Source organism: Pipistrellus hanaki (genome assembly GCF_964339955.1).
Source record: "Pipistrellus hanaki genome assembly, chromosome: 3".
Taxonomy (NCBI): domain Eukaryota; kingdom Metazoa; phylum Chordata; class Mammalia; order Chiroptera; family Vespertilionidae; genus Pipistrellus; species Pipistrellus hanaki.
The window spans coordinates 104,012,921-104,027,220 of record NC_140505.1 but is presented as its reverse complement, the minus strand read 5'-3'; the positions used below and the strand labels follow the sequence as shown (position 1 = coordinate 104,027,220).

At 49.8% G+C, this 14,300-nt stretch overlaps 1 protein-coding gene across 33 annotated transcripts in view; it reads left to right on the top strand.

Moving 5' to 3' along the window:
• Positions 1-14,300, top strand: part of CACNA1C (calcium voltage-gated channel subunit alpha1 C) — a gene marked incomplete at its 5' end in the record, with an annotated part of 660,607 nt that overhangs the window by 571,710 nt on the left and 74,597 nt on the right. For all 33 annotated transcript variants that reach the window (XM_084878730.1, XM_084878732.1, XM_084878733.1 and 30 more), the window contains 8 exons: positions 1,323-1,429; positions 3,791-3,878; positions 4,402-4,509; positions 5,292-5,344; positions 5,645-5,791; positions 7,190-7,391; positions 9,201-9,359; positions 9,970-10,080. In XM_084878730.1, coding sequence (XP_084734856.1) covers positions 1,323-1,429; positions 3,791-3,878; positions 4,402-4,509; positions 5,292-5,344; positions 5,645-5,791; positions 7,190-7,391; positions 9,201-9,359; positions 9,970-10,080 — 975 coding nt within the window. The remainder of the gene's footprint in view (positions 1-1,322; positions 1,430-3,790; positions 3,879-4,401; positions 4,510-5,291; positions 5,345-5,644; positions 5,792-7,189; positions 7,392-9,200; positions 9,360-9,969; positions 10,081-14,300) is intronic.

Here is a 14,300-nt window from a genome sequence, read left to right as displayed (position 1 = left end):
CTGGACCGGTGACCAGGGAGCTCAGCCTCTCAGCCGGCAGCTTCCGAAGCTTCCCTTTGGCTGACATTTTGTGGCCCATGGCCTTTCACAGCCCTTCACCTGGAAACCCCTAATTCAGGTCAACACAATGGGAAAGGCTATTTGCTGAGCACCTACAGGGCTTTATACTGAGCTCTGAGAGAGGTAATAACAGCCAATACTCATAATACTCACCAGTCCACGTGTCCCCTTTTGGTTTCACGTGGTTTTCCGTGTGTAGTATGTGCCTCAGGAAGGCAGGGAATCATGCACCCACTTTATCGATGAGGAAACTGAACTTCCATTGTGCAGAAATTCATGAATGCAGAATTCAAATCCTGATCCCAGCGTGCACACGGCACTGACTATTAGCAGGATACTGTTCTAAGTGATTTACATACAATAACTCAGCTGGAACTTATAGCCCCAAAGGAGAGTTATTATCAGGTCCCCCCCCCCCCCCCCAATGGCTTAGATGAGGAAACTGAAACACAGAATAGTTAGTAACGTGCCTGGGCTGCACAAATAAAACACAATAGGACTGAGATTTAAACCCAGGCGGCCTGACTTTAGAGCCTGTGATCTTTAACGCGCACCACACGGCCCCTCTGGATGCAGCTCTGGCCCTTAAAGAACACACCCTCTAGCAGCAAGACGGCTACTGAGTTTAGAATTCGTGGCCCAGCTCAGAGGCACTGTTTGGGGGAGGCTATGTGCCAGAGCTATGGGCAGAACTTCTCACTGGGCAGTAGAGGACCACCTATTCCAATTTGCCTGAGACTGGGGGACCCATTCTTTCAGAACTGAACTGGGAAAGTCCCAGGAAACCAGGATGGTTGTGACCCTACTGGACACACCCCGCTCCCCCCGCCCCCCCAGATGCCTAGTGTCTTAAGCTGGTCCCGATGTCAGTGGAATTTTGAGAGGAGGTTGGACAACCTGGTCAGCATAGCATCAGCAAAGGGCCCCTCAGGGCTATGCGATGAGGAACAGTAGAAAATGGGAAAGAGCTGGCGGCCTGATTTGAAAGGGCTTCAGATATAGGATTGAGGAGTCTGACATTGCTGGCTAGGTAGAAGGAGACACTGATAGATCCTGGGCTTGGGGTTCTTTGGTGGTTGTATAAAAGATTGCAGAACCCTTTTCTTGACACTGTATCTCCTTCTCCAGTCTCGCCTGCCCCCCAGCCCCCTGTCCCCTCACTGCTCTTCGGGGTGCTGTGGGAGGGCAGGGCGGGGGGGCGGGGGGGTCTCAGGAGCTCGGACAGGCACCACTCATGTGGGTGTTTCTCTGCCTCCCTGCAGATGACTGCTTATGGGGCTTTCTTACACAAGGGCTCCTTTTGCCGGAACTACTTCAACATCTTGGACCTGCTAGTGGTCAGCGTGTCCCTCATCTCCTTTGGCATCCAGTGAGTAGGACCCCTCAGCCATTGGGGCGTGCGAGTAGAAATGGGTGTCAGGACATGAAGAATCTGCCGGGCCCCCCTGCACCCATCCATGGATCTGCGGTGTGAATGGGGTGGGGCCTCTGACTTGTACAACATGGCGGCTGTGATTTCTTGTGCCCATGCCCTGTCCTCATGGCGTGACACTTGGGGTATGTTGATCCCGCAAGAATACATATAAAGGTCTGAAGATTTCCATGGCCCCGCTATAATGAAAAGAAAGGCTCCAGAGCCTTCCTGTCCCTCCACCATGTGCCCAGGGCCTCTGGGTGCCCTCAGCTCCAAGGGCCTGCTGTTGCCCTGATCTGCTCTGGTCTCCGGCCCATTCCCCCTCCCTTCCTCTCACCTCTCTCTGGAGCCAAAGCACCTGGTGAGAGAGAGAGGGAGGGAGCAAAGGAGGGTTCTCAGTCTTGGCTACACAGTGAGTCACCTAAGTAACTTTTAAAAAGCATGTACCCCAGAGTTTTTTATTTAACTGTTCTGCCGTTCAGCCTGGGCTTTAAGATTTTTAAAAGCTTTCCAGGGGGTTCCACTGTACAACCAAGTTTTGAACTTGCTCAGGTTTAGAAGAATCTTTGACATGTTTCCCTCACGTTGTGGCCGCTGATAGTGCTAATCCTGCACTTCAGCCTCCCCGGCACTTCCACCAGCGTTCTTCTCTGGTCGCCACAGAGACCTGCAAGGTGGGCAGGGCAAGTGCTGTTACCCCCAGTTTATAGACAGCAAGACTGAGGTTCAAGACAGAGTGAGACATACCCAAGGTCACACTGAGGGCAAAGAAAATGGTCCTGAGTGTCCCCCACAAGGGTGTTTTCAAGGTCAGCCTAGAGAGCATGGATGGCGGTGTTAGGCGTGAGACTCTCCCCTCTGGTCATCAATTACCTGACCCACCACCCTCTGTCTGCAAGCCTGCGGGTCTGGATTCTGACCCCGCACTTCCACGAAGTCACCGTTTAACCTTGAACAGAGGGCTCCCTCCTTTAGTCCGTGCTTTTCCCATCTGACCTTTAAATCCCTCCCGTTGTGATTCAGTGCAAACTGACTCCTTTGGAAAGAAAGAGCTGAGAACCAGAGAAATCAGCTCTCTGCCGCCTCCTCCCTACCCCCACTTCTCCCCCAGCACATCAGCCTGACCACCTGAAGGATGAAGTGAACACTTGCCTGCCTTGTGCGTTGCTTAGGTCCCAAGGGGAGTCTAAGGCTCCCGGAAAGCCAGAGGGATTATTTCGATCAGACGGTTAGTGATTAGCATGTGAGGGTTAGGATTCACCTCAGAGTTGCTCACTGAGCTGTTGAGCGGGGGTGGTGAACAAGCCCCCTGGGTTGGTGGAGAGCCCAGCCTGCTGAGGGGCTGGTGGGGGGTTGGGGCCCTGGGACCTCCTTTGCGTTAAGGAGCAGCAGCGGCTGGAGGGACCTGCTGTATAGAAACATTCCTCCTGACTGCTAGGAACCAGAAGTTTTACAAATAAGTGTACCGGCAGCCACCTAGGACAGTGGTCAGCAAACCGCGGCTCGCAAGCCACATGTTCTTTGTCCCCTTGAGTGTTCTAACGCCACTTCAAAATAGACTCGCCCAGGCCGAAAACCGACTCTGTGAATGGGCGAGGAAGTTTCGATCGCACTGTACATGCGCGCCCGCACGTGGTATTTTGTGGAAGAGCCACACTCAAGGGGCCAAAGAGCCTAGCCGCAGTTTGCTGACCACGGACCTAGGACATGTTTAGAGATGAGCATGATATCTCCTGCCACGCCCTCCACCTCTTGCCACACGCCTGAAGTGCCGCCGTTTGTGGGGTACTTCTTCAGGCTCAGCAATGTCTTCCCCGCCCTCATAATAGAGCTGCCATGTATTCAGTTCATACGCGGCTAGACCACTCTCGCCTTACTCAGTCCTTGCAACAACCATATGAGGTGATTACTATCCAGTTTTATAGGTGGAAAAAAAAAACGAGTGCCCAGAAAAGTTAGGGAAATAGTGGCACGGCTGGTGCATGGCAGAGCTGGGTGTGACCCCAGGTCTGCGTGGCCCACGCTGTGTCTCAATGGCTCTAGAGGCCCCTGGGTGGGACGTGATGTTGCTAGTGAGTCCTGGTGAGTTGCTTTTCATATTACTTCCTCCCCAACAGGAAGCCCAGGCAGGCGAGCCTCAGGTCCTCGTGGGGTGGAAGCCGGGGCCGGGTGTAGAGAGTAGAGAGGGTCCCAGGATGAGAAAGCCCCGTCACATTAGCAGGTTTGCTGGGTGACCTGCCAGGACACTCCTCACCACATTCTCTGCTGCTTTGCCAGAAACAGGAAAGCTCACTCCCTGCCCTGCTTCTCTCCCAGGTCCAGTGCAATCAATGTTGTAAAAATCTTGCGAGTTCTACGTGTACTCAGACCCCTGAGAGCCATCAATCGAGCCAAGGGGCTAAAGGTGAGAGGGGCTGAGCTGGAGCCACCAATCCCTCCCCCCTCCTCCCCCCGGGGAGCTAAGCTGTGGTGGGGGGTGGGGGGCAGGGGGAGGGAGTGTGGGGTCCAGTGGCTGCCCTGTTGGAGCCTGCACTCTCCTGTGCTTCTCCACTCCCCCTGAGAGAACAAGGACAGGCAGCCACTCAGACTCTGAACTCCTAAGCAACACTTCTGCAAAACGGAGAGCCACACACAAACCCAGTGCCCAGATGGTGATGAGGTCCCTATATTCCCACCCTACGAATTGGGAAGGTGGTGGGGCTTATGTCCCTGTGAGTACCTATCGCCCTAAGGGGCCTTTGTGTCCCACTGGGCTCCCTCCCAGGTGGCCCTGGGAAGGGGAAGATGCTTTGCCTCTGAATCTGAATTCCTCACTGGCAAAGGCGCTGCTGTGCTGCCTCCTCAGAGAGGCCTGTGCTTTGCCAGAGAAGCCCAGGCGACAGGCATTTCCCATACCACTCCCCCGCCCGCCTTCTCCCCATCTGCAGCATGTGGTCCAGTGTGTGTTCGTGGCCATCCGCACCATCGGGAACATCGTGATTGTCACCACGCTGCTGCAGTTCATGTTCGCCTGCATCGGGGTCCAGCTCTTCAAGGTAAGACCCCGGCTCTTCCTTCTCCTGTCAGCGTTCCTAGGAAGGGGCCTGGCAGATAAGCCAGAAGAGGACCGTGGCCTGGGTCAGACTCGGGACGAAGGTCACCTGCCCTCAGCTCCCAGGCCAGAAAAGGGACAGGCTCGGACGGAGGCATTGCCCCACCAGGCGAAGACCCTTCGGCCTCTAGGTGCTGCCTGCCCTTCAGGTCCTGCCCCTGCTCTGGCAGTAAAGGGAGACTGATGCCTATGCTCAGAAACCTCCGTGTGAGGCATCCCAGTAAAAAAAAAAAAAAAAAACCGCAGTGGTTCCCTTTTCGACAGCATCAAATTGTCCTGCCTCCATCCACGTTCTCTCTCACTGCTTCCTGACAAGCACCCCAGCTCAAGGAGCCTCGTGTCCTTGGTTTCCACTGTTTTCTGCCACAATCCTTTTATCTCTGTGATTCTCCCATGGAAGCATTCTTCCCCCTGCCCTTTCCTACCCACCAATTAAACGTCCACTGATTTCCTCCCACCCAGTCATCCCTCCAAGCCCAGCTCAACCGCTCTCTTCCCCACGAGACCTCCTTCAGAGTCTGGCATTCACGACTGGAGCTCCCTTTTTTGAATTCCAATGGTTCTCAGGCTCTGGCTGCTTTCTATCTGTGACTCAGTCTGCCCACCTGGACTCTGCTCCCCTCGCACTTCTTGTCCCAACTCCCTAGCACGGTGCTGGGGTGATCAGTTCTGATTAATTCATTGGTTAATGAACATCTCCAATCCCCTCCTTCTTCTGCCTTCCAGGGAAAGCTCTACACCTGTTCAGACAGTTCCAAGCAGACCGAGGCGGAATGCAAGTGAGTGCGGGCTGGCAGGATCCAGCACCTAGGCTGGTTAACTTGGGAGGTTGTGGCTTAGTGTGAGAGGAGGGACAGCCATTCTTCCTCAGATAGCAGTGGAGCTGGACTTTTACCCAGGGATAATCTGATCCCACAGACATAATGAACCGGGTTCTCCCCACTGAAGGTCCTGCCGATGGCTGAAACTGAGGGGGTTAAGCCTAACTAGTTCCATCCCACCCAGCATGCCACCAGTCATTGTGGATCAGGTGTGAAAGGAAAGGAGAGACACCCACAACTAACTTTCTCCTTTCTCAGGGGAAACTACATCACATACAAGGACGGCGAGGTTGACCACCCCATCATCCAGCCCCGCAACTGGGAGAACAGCAAGTTTGACTTTGACAATGTCCTGGCAGCCATGATGGCTCTCTTCACCGTCTCCACCTTTGAGGGGTGGCCAGAGTGAGTATGCAAATCAAGGCCTGAGCCCAGAGGCCAAGACATGGTCCTCACACACAGTCCCCAAATCTCATTACTGTCCCAAACTCCCTCCAAGAGGTCACTTACCAGAGTCCCCCCAGGAAGTGTGGACTGGAACTCCCTTTTTGAATTGTGTTTCTAGAACAATTTGTAGGCCATCATCACTGCTGAAACACACACTTTTCATTTTCTAGAGAGGTCAACATTTCAGAAACTTGAACCAAAAACTAGCTTCTTTTAGTTCTTCTCAGCCTGAGAGTGAAGCCCTAATGATAAGGATCGGTGGTTACCCTCATGACACCTGGGAGTGGGATGTGGGAAAGTTTCTCCACGGTGGGCCCTTGAGTCACCACAGGATTCAAGATCATCACCCCCAGCATGCACTCAGTGCAGGTGAAGATGGCAGAGCTGTCTCTGTTTTATCAGACTCTACCCCAGCCTCCTTAGAGCAAGTGAGTCTATATTTATAGTGGAAAGTAAGAAAGGGATGGAAGTGTGGGTCCAGACTTCGCTGCAGAGGCAGTGTCTTCATGCCTAAACCACCAGCTAGTCAGCCTTTACACTATTTCACCTGTACCAGGCAACTTGTCCATCATGTGCTCCCTACATCTTTATACAGACATCTGCTCCCCACTTTTGTATTCCAGTGAAATTATCATCTAACAGTCAGAAAGTTATATATATTTTAAGTCAACAATAGCACATGATCTTAGATAAGAGTCACCATTTTTATATGGTAAAATATCGATAATACCTGGAAGATAACCAAGTACTATGCTGGTAAGAAGAAGGGGAAGAGGAGAACAAGCATGATGGACATAGAGCCCAGGCCCCTATGGATGGCACACATATGTAAACCCCCAAGTGTAAATCCAAACCATTGCTGATGATCTGAATAAGACTGGGTCCTTTGTTGTCTACTCTTTTTATCTAAATGGGTGTTTGATCTCTGATAGATTTATGTTCATTGTAACATTCTCTGAGTCTATGTCAGTTTGCAAAGCTGTTTCAATATTTACCAATATTTATAGTATTTGAAATCAATGTCCATGATTCATATTACATTAAAATATTAAAATAATTCTGACAGTTTCAGAACACCTTCATATATATTATATAAACTATTTTGCCAGTTAGGAAAGTCAGGAATTATATTTTTCATTTTACAGATGAAGAATCTGAGGCTCAAAGAGGTTAAGTAATTTGCCCATGGTCACAAGGCCAGTAGTGACATAGCTGGGACTTGAACCCAGATCTTCTGACTTCCAGCCTAGAGCTATTTCCAGCACCCCTGAACTCCTTAGGAGCGGCAGTGCTATCATTCCACAGAGGTGGCACTGCTTCTTCATTTTCTTCTGTGGGACCTGTCTCCTCCTGCAGGCTGCTGTACCGCTCCATCGACTCCCACACTGAAGACAAGGGCCCCATATACAACTACCGCGTGGAGATCTCCATCTTCTTCATCATCTACATCATCATCATTGCCTTCTTCATGATGAACATCTTCGTGGGTTTCGTCATCGTCACCTTCCAGGAGCAGGGAGAGCAGGAGTATAAGAACTGTGAGCTGGACAAGAACCAGGTAGCTCCCTAGGAAGGAGAGAGCTGAGATATTGAGGGGAAGTGGGGCCACATGAGGAATGACAACAGTTGGCCCACCCAGGAGAGAGGCTATGGTCAGGAGAGAGATCTATATGGATACTAAGATCATCTGTCTGCTCCTCTAAATGAGACTAGGGCTCCCCAGTCTTCTGGAGGAGGCCGAACAAAAGAAATGCTAATCCAAGATCTACCAAATGCATTCATCCATCAACAAATGTTCATTAAGTATCTTAAGGAGGCTCTGTGATAGACTTGGGGAAGGGAGGGGGGTGTTAGGGGGTAGAAACCTTATGTCCTATCTAGAAACTAACAAATTAGAAAGTGCCCATGGTAGGTTAGTCTCATTGATAAAAAGGAAAGAAATTAGAACAATGAGGGACTGAGAGTTTTGAGGTTTAGGAAGAGCGTGGCATTAGAAAACCACTATTAAATGGTTTCTCAAGTAAAACCCAGAGACCTGAGCATGAAGTGGGGGCAGGAAAGAGACTTAAGTAGGAGTACTATGGTAATGTCCAATACCATGATGTACTCTCTTAGCCTATGAACAAGAACTGGCAACTCCATTTGGTGAGGAATGAAGCTGTTAGGGTGGAGTGCAGCGTACAGTCACCAAGGTCAGGTACCCTGCTAGGTTCCCCCATGGGAAGAGTCCATGCAGTAATATACCCATATGAGTGACTTCAGGTGGAAAGGAGACCTGAAGTCTCTACCCATTGTGGAAAGGAGACACTCAGCTCTACCCGTTAGGCAAGCTGGACCCTTCAAAGATTTTTATGTCAACATCTTGGGTTGAGACTCATCATTCTGGCTGCTATATGGACTTTGGATTGCTAATAAGACAGGGAAGAAGGAGACCAGTTAGAAAGTATAGATGAAATGCAATGAGGGGCGAATTGTTAACCTGGTATTAGATGAGAGGCGAATCTGTCTCCTGTCCATATCAGCCCCGGTCCAGACCATGAGCTGAGATTCTACTTCAAAGACTTGACCTGGTCCAATCTTGGTAGGTTTAGGAGTTGGAGCATTTATCTATCATCAGAGAAGATATGGTCCTTCACTGGTTATTTGGTCCTTCTACTTCAAAGACTTGGCTGCATGAGGAGATATGGACATGGCTGATATGGACAGGATACAGATTCACCCCTCATCTACTACCAGGTTAACAATAGTAAAGATGAAGAGACTAGCAGGAAATAAGGTGGATCAAGCTTAGAGAGTGGACATAGGGGTTAGGGGTGTGTAAGAGAAGAGGCTTGAGTGACTCCCCAGTTCCAGACTTGAAAATCTGGGCACATTGCTGATAAATGAACTGATTCTTTGCTGGAGTCCCAAGAACCTAGTTAGCCCAAGATCTCATCACCAACCATGATCTGGGTCTTCTGATCTGTGAACACTGGTAATAAGGAAGATTGGTTGAGGACAGGAAAGAAAAATTGAGCAGACAGGTGCTCCAAGGAGAGTCTGTGGCATAGGAACTATGTGGCAGCAGTGTAGCAGGTATTGGGAGTTGAAAGGAGACATATACTCCTCAGCTAAGCCTAATAAAGAGATTAACTAGAAGATATGATCTCCTTGATTAAGGGAAAGAAAAATTTTTTTAAAATGTTCAAATAATACCTCAAACTTGTATATGAGTTGGAGCAAGAAATTATTCTCAGATTCCCAGAGAATGCTACCCCCCAGGGATATAGTTTCATCAACATCCCACCCTCCTCTGTACACATCCAAGTAAGTAACCACACTCTCTCCCCATTTCTGCCACCCCCATCCCCCACAACCTCCCTCCCAGCGTCAGTGTGTAGAATATGCCCTCAAAGCCCGGCCCCTGCGGAGGTACATACCCAAGAACCAGCACCAGTACAAAGTGTGGTATGTGGTCAACTCCACCTACTTTGAGTACCTGATGTTCATCCTCATCCTGCTCAACACCATCTGCTTGGCCATGCAGGTTAGTCCAGGGGGGGGCTTGGTCTCTTGATGCCTGCATGGGGGAAAGTGCTGTGGGAGGAAATGGAGTGCAAAGGGGCTGACAGGTATCTCTGGTTTGTCACCTCCCTGGTGGCCAAAGTATGTTGAAAGATCAGAAGAGCCCTCCTCTTCTCCAAGGTAGAGAAAGACAAGTTCCCTTTTTTAAGGAGGAGCTCCTCTCTGGGACCCTAGGAATCCATAGGCCCCTAGGTTGAGAAAATGGAGAGAGTGGAGGAAATGGAGAAGAGAGGATGAGCTCAAACTTTTCGTTATGGTCAGTAAGGCATGGTGTGTGGAAATTGATTCTACATCTACCTGTCTTCAGGGAGGTCAACTTTTTGAGTGCCAAGATTCTCCATAAAGTTGTCATAACCAATCAAAGCAGGAACGTAGAACTCTGCCAACTTCTGTTTTTGGAGATAGCAGAGAAAGAAAGAATTTGTAAGGTTTCCTGAATCCACTTGACTGCCCACAGAGAATTGGATGGACTTCCAGGAAATGGATGGTTCAAGGAAGATCTCTGTTGAGATGAGGGTGGTGAGGAGTAGGGATACCCCTGCCTCGTTTTCACAGTTCTTCCCTCCGCTCAGCACTACGGTCAGAGCTGCCTGTTTAAAGTCGCCATGAACATCCTCAACATGCTCTTCACCGGCCTCTTCACTGTGGAGATGATTCTGAAGCTCATTGCCTTTAAACCCAAGGTAAGCCTCTGAATAAAAGACATCTGGTGTGCAGGCACTAGAGGGATGGAGTGCCAGTATCGAAAGAAGGAGAGTGAGGGGCAGAGATAATCAGTGAAGGACCATATCTTCTCTGATGATAGATAAATGCTCCAACTCCTAAACCTGCCAAGATTGGACCAGGTCAAGTCTTTGAAGTAGAATCTCAGCTCATGGTCTGGACCATGGCTGATATGGACAGGACACAGATTCGCCCCTGAGCTGAGCCTTACCATCCAGTGGAGGCAGATGATGCTCTTCCTTCTCCCATTTCTCACTTTGTCTTTGGCCCCAGTACATGAAGAAACTATGCAAACCAAACCTCTCCAGGCCCAGTGCCCCAGATCCACTCAGGCCTCTTTTCTATCCTCCCATTTTATCAACCACCAGCCTCATTGTAAAATGCCCAGCCAGGGCTCAGTGTTCTAGCCCATGGGGCCTCCTGTTCCCCACCTCAGAGGCAGCATCATTGCTCCTTTGAACCTTCCAGCACCTGAAGGGCAGTTACCTGCAAATGTCTGTGCTTTGCTTCTTAGAAGCAGTTCCTCAAAAGGAGTTTGAGAGACAAGAATAGATCCCTTGGATGAATGAGGCAGGGTAGGGGAAGCTGGATTACCTATCACCATGGATTATCTGTGCCCTCCTTACCGGCCGCACCCCATTGTCCTGGATAATGGAGGAGCAGATTGGTTTGAGCAGCACCTTCCATCTTCCACCCCTGAAGACCAGCCAGAATCACTGGCATCCACTGACCTGGGATTAACAACATGGGCAGCTACTTCTGAGGGATGGTCTATAGCAACTCAGTGGCTCTCCTGGCTACCTTACTCTGTCAGAGAGTGATGAGAAAGAAAGATTTAGTTCTGATAGAATTGTTCCATACAAACTTGAGAAAATCTCTCTGGCTTTCTGTTACTTCTCTTCCCCTGCTTTGTTAGTTTCCCCGGATGCATCATAGATCAACAGAAGGCCAAAAGGAGGAGTCCCTGCCCATGTATTCTATTGCTATTGAAATGTGGACTTGTCCCAGGACTAATTGGGGTAGGGGATACTCCTTAGCTCTTGGATCCATGTTCATTGACAAGCTATCCATCGTATTTTTTGAATTAATATTCAACCAGCATTTCTGGATAATCTACCATGTGCTACACATACCTCATTGCATGTAAACCTCTAAATGCCCCTAAACGATAGTTCTTAGCACCCCCATTTTAGGGAAAGGGGAAGTGAAGTTCAGAGCAATTAAGTTTAATATTAATTACACCAGTACTAAGTGACATAACTGGGAACAGAATCTAACACCTCTGAGTTATAGTCAGTGTATTTCCACATTAGCTTGTTAGCATCATTCCACATCAAGTGTTCTGCTGGATATGTTTCAGAAAGAAGGAAATAACCTTTGAGATACTTCAAAAATAAGACAGACACTATTCTTAAAATGCTGATTCTTCTTTCCACTCAAAGAATGCCTAGGTGTTTGGGCTAATTTTCAGAGAATTTTTCTAATGAAGGTCATCTGATGATGAGAATGGTTTTTTCCTGCTTCCTCCAGGGCAGCAATTATAATCTTTTTGCCTTCCATCCTAGACCCATTAAGGGACATAAATTTTTGTCCTGGTCAAGAGAAGACCACGGAATATCCCTGGCCACTTTCTGAAGGGTTCACAGTACCTCTGCCCACCTGTTGGCCTGGAGTACTGACAGGTTCACAGCCCGCAGCAATACGACCGAGGGAGGCCAGGAATCAAGGTCATTGCCGAACTGAGCTTCAGTCTCAGATGGCTGCCCCTAGGGAGGGAAACTGGCATCACTTTCATCTAGTTTCATGGGACATATGGTTTAAATATTTCAAAGCCTTGAGTCATTTCACAGTTGACTCAGATGTGTTTCTGATGATGCCTGACGCAATCTGCAGGGCCCTGCAGTGGACTTCCTGAGTCAGTCTAGTGAGCACTGGAGAGGTATTGAGCAAACCTGCCCCAGGGAGCAAATGAAACTGACACCTGCAGAAGCCTCCACCTGAAAGGCACTGTGCCCAAACCCTGCACATCTAGGAACAAGCCAGTCTCCCCTAACTAGCCAGCTGTGGTCTAAAGCATGAAGTGCTGCCTACTTTCCTCAACCCCTAGTTGTCTGTTGTGAGAATATGGGAAAAAACAAGAGAGACTTTTCCTAAAGAAGAAAGAGAGCCATCTGGGGCCATTTGCATTTCACCCGCCAGGGTCAGTCTGTAAAGAGAAAGGGGAATGGACCCTTCCTGTGGGCACCTCTAACATGTCTCCTGGCAGGAGAGGGTGCCGGCCACTGAACGGCTGGCCAGAGACGGTCAACTAGTTTGGAGGAGCACTGGGAAAGCAGGGCTCCCTGGATTCTTGCTAAGTGATATTCTTCGTTAAGGAACAGACTCCGGGAAAAGCCTCCCCAAACATTTCAGGCAGAAAACCAAGCCAGAAATGACTTGAAGCTCTGGTGAACCGTGCCCAAGAACCAGGGCTTCTGACAGTGACCTGGAGTTAATCCCATTCGTTGGAATTCTGCTGTACCTTTTCACTCCCTGGATGATTGTTTACGTGTGGTATGAAAGGGTTTGCACTTGTGAGCAAACCCCAAGGGGAAGACTCTGGGGGGAGTTGACCTAGGCAGGTCTCTAGCATTAAGGACTTGGTCTCTCTGGCTTTCTTTCAACCTAAGAATAGTCCAGAGAGGTGAATAGGCCCAAAGTGAATACACTCACTGCCTTTCCTGGCGCCCAGTTTTCTTGAATAAAAGCAACTGAACCTCGGGACCCACCTTCCTGTTGTAGGACACATTAGAGTCCAAAGGCATTTCCAACCTGAGGGATGAGTGAGGCCTCTAGGCCAGCATTATGTAAGAGAGCGTTCTGCAATAATTAAAATGTCCCATACACACTATCTACGAAATAGCCACTAGCCTTCCGTGCCTAGTGAGCACTTGAAATGTGGCTAATGTGGCTGAGGAATAGATGTTTTCATTTTATTCACTTTAATTAATTCACATTTCTTGGGCTGTGCGCGGCCGACAGCTGCTGTACAGGACAGCACCGCTCGGACATGGCTTCTGCCCAGGACACTCCTGTAGCTGCCGCCCTCTGTCCATCTTGGCTTCCTCAGCCCAGCTGCTTTGGCTGCATGAAACTGATGGTTTTTCTCATCCTCCCTACTCTTTTCCCAGCTGCTAATTTTCTACCAGAAATCAACTCATGATAGCGGAAGCCCTTTTGACAGGGTGAGATAGCCTTTTGCCCTGGAGTCCCCAGTGTGGATTTTCTCCTGAGTCCATCAGCCCTCCCACTTGTCCCAGAATCCCCACAGGCCTCGTCAGTGTGGAGGCTGTTCCCTGCGGACCCTTCCTCACCCGGTTCCTGAACTGCTCCTTGGAAGGCAGAGTGCCCTGGCGGAGTGGTCTGGAGTTGGTCTTGCTGCTGTGGCTGAATGGGGGAGGGGGCTGTCCCCGGTGAGCACAGCCATTGGACTTCTGACCAGGGTTTCTGATTAGCATGTGAGTGCCTCAGTGAAACTCAAACCTGTGAGCCCTCCCCCTGCCCAGTTCTTATACATCCCTTCCCCAGGACACAGCACCTGACCTGCACACCCCAATTGCTGGACAGAGACTTGCTGCCTGATGGGCTCCAGACTTGCAGCTGTGCGGCCCACTGCTCCTGGCATCCTCTCCCGGTTCACTGGCCTCTACGGCAAGGCTCCAGCCTGCCTCGCTGCATGCCCTCTAAACTGTCTGGGCTGACTCCCGCCACCTGCACTTGGGGGATTTGGCTAACATTTTATAGTGCAAGCTAACAGTGGTAGTGATGCAGCTGACACCCTATTTTCTCAGCTTCAGGGGCAGTTTGAAGCTCCTGCTATCTTTGAGGAATGAGGACGTGAAACCTTGGAGATCAGAGACAGAAAGCAGGTGGCATTGGCAGCAATGGCTGCCTCTAGGCCTTGTCATTCTTCATAATATTATCTTAAGAACTCTTGACCAAATGCTGTTTGGCTAGTGTTTTGCTGCAGCCTAAAGTTAACCAATAACCCACAAATACTGTATTGAGCTTCCAGTACACCAGGCAGTGTGCTTGGTACCAGGGACACAATGGGGACTATAAGCTGGTGAGCCCTAGTGTGGGTTTTAAGAATGGACTTCCCTGACTCTGGCCCACTGTTGAATCTTGTAGAGTCCCCACT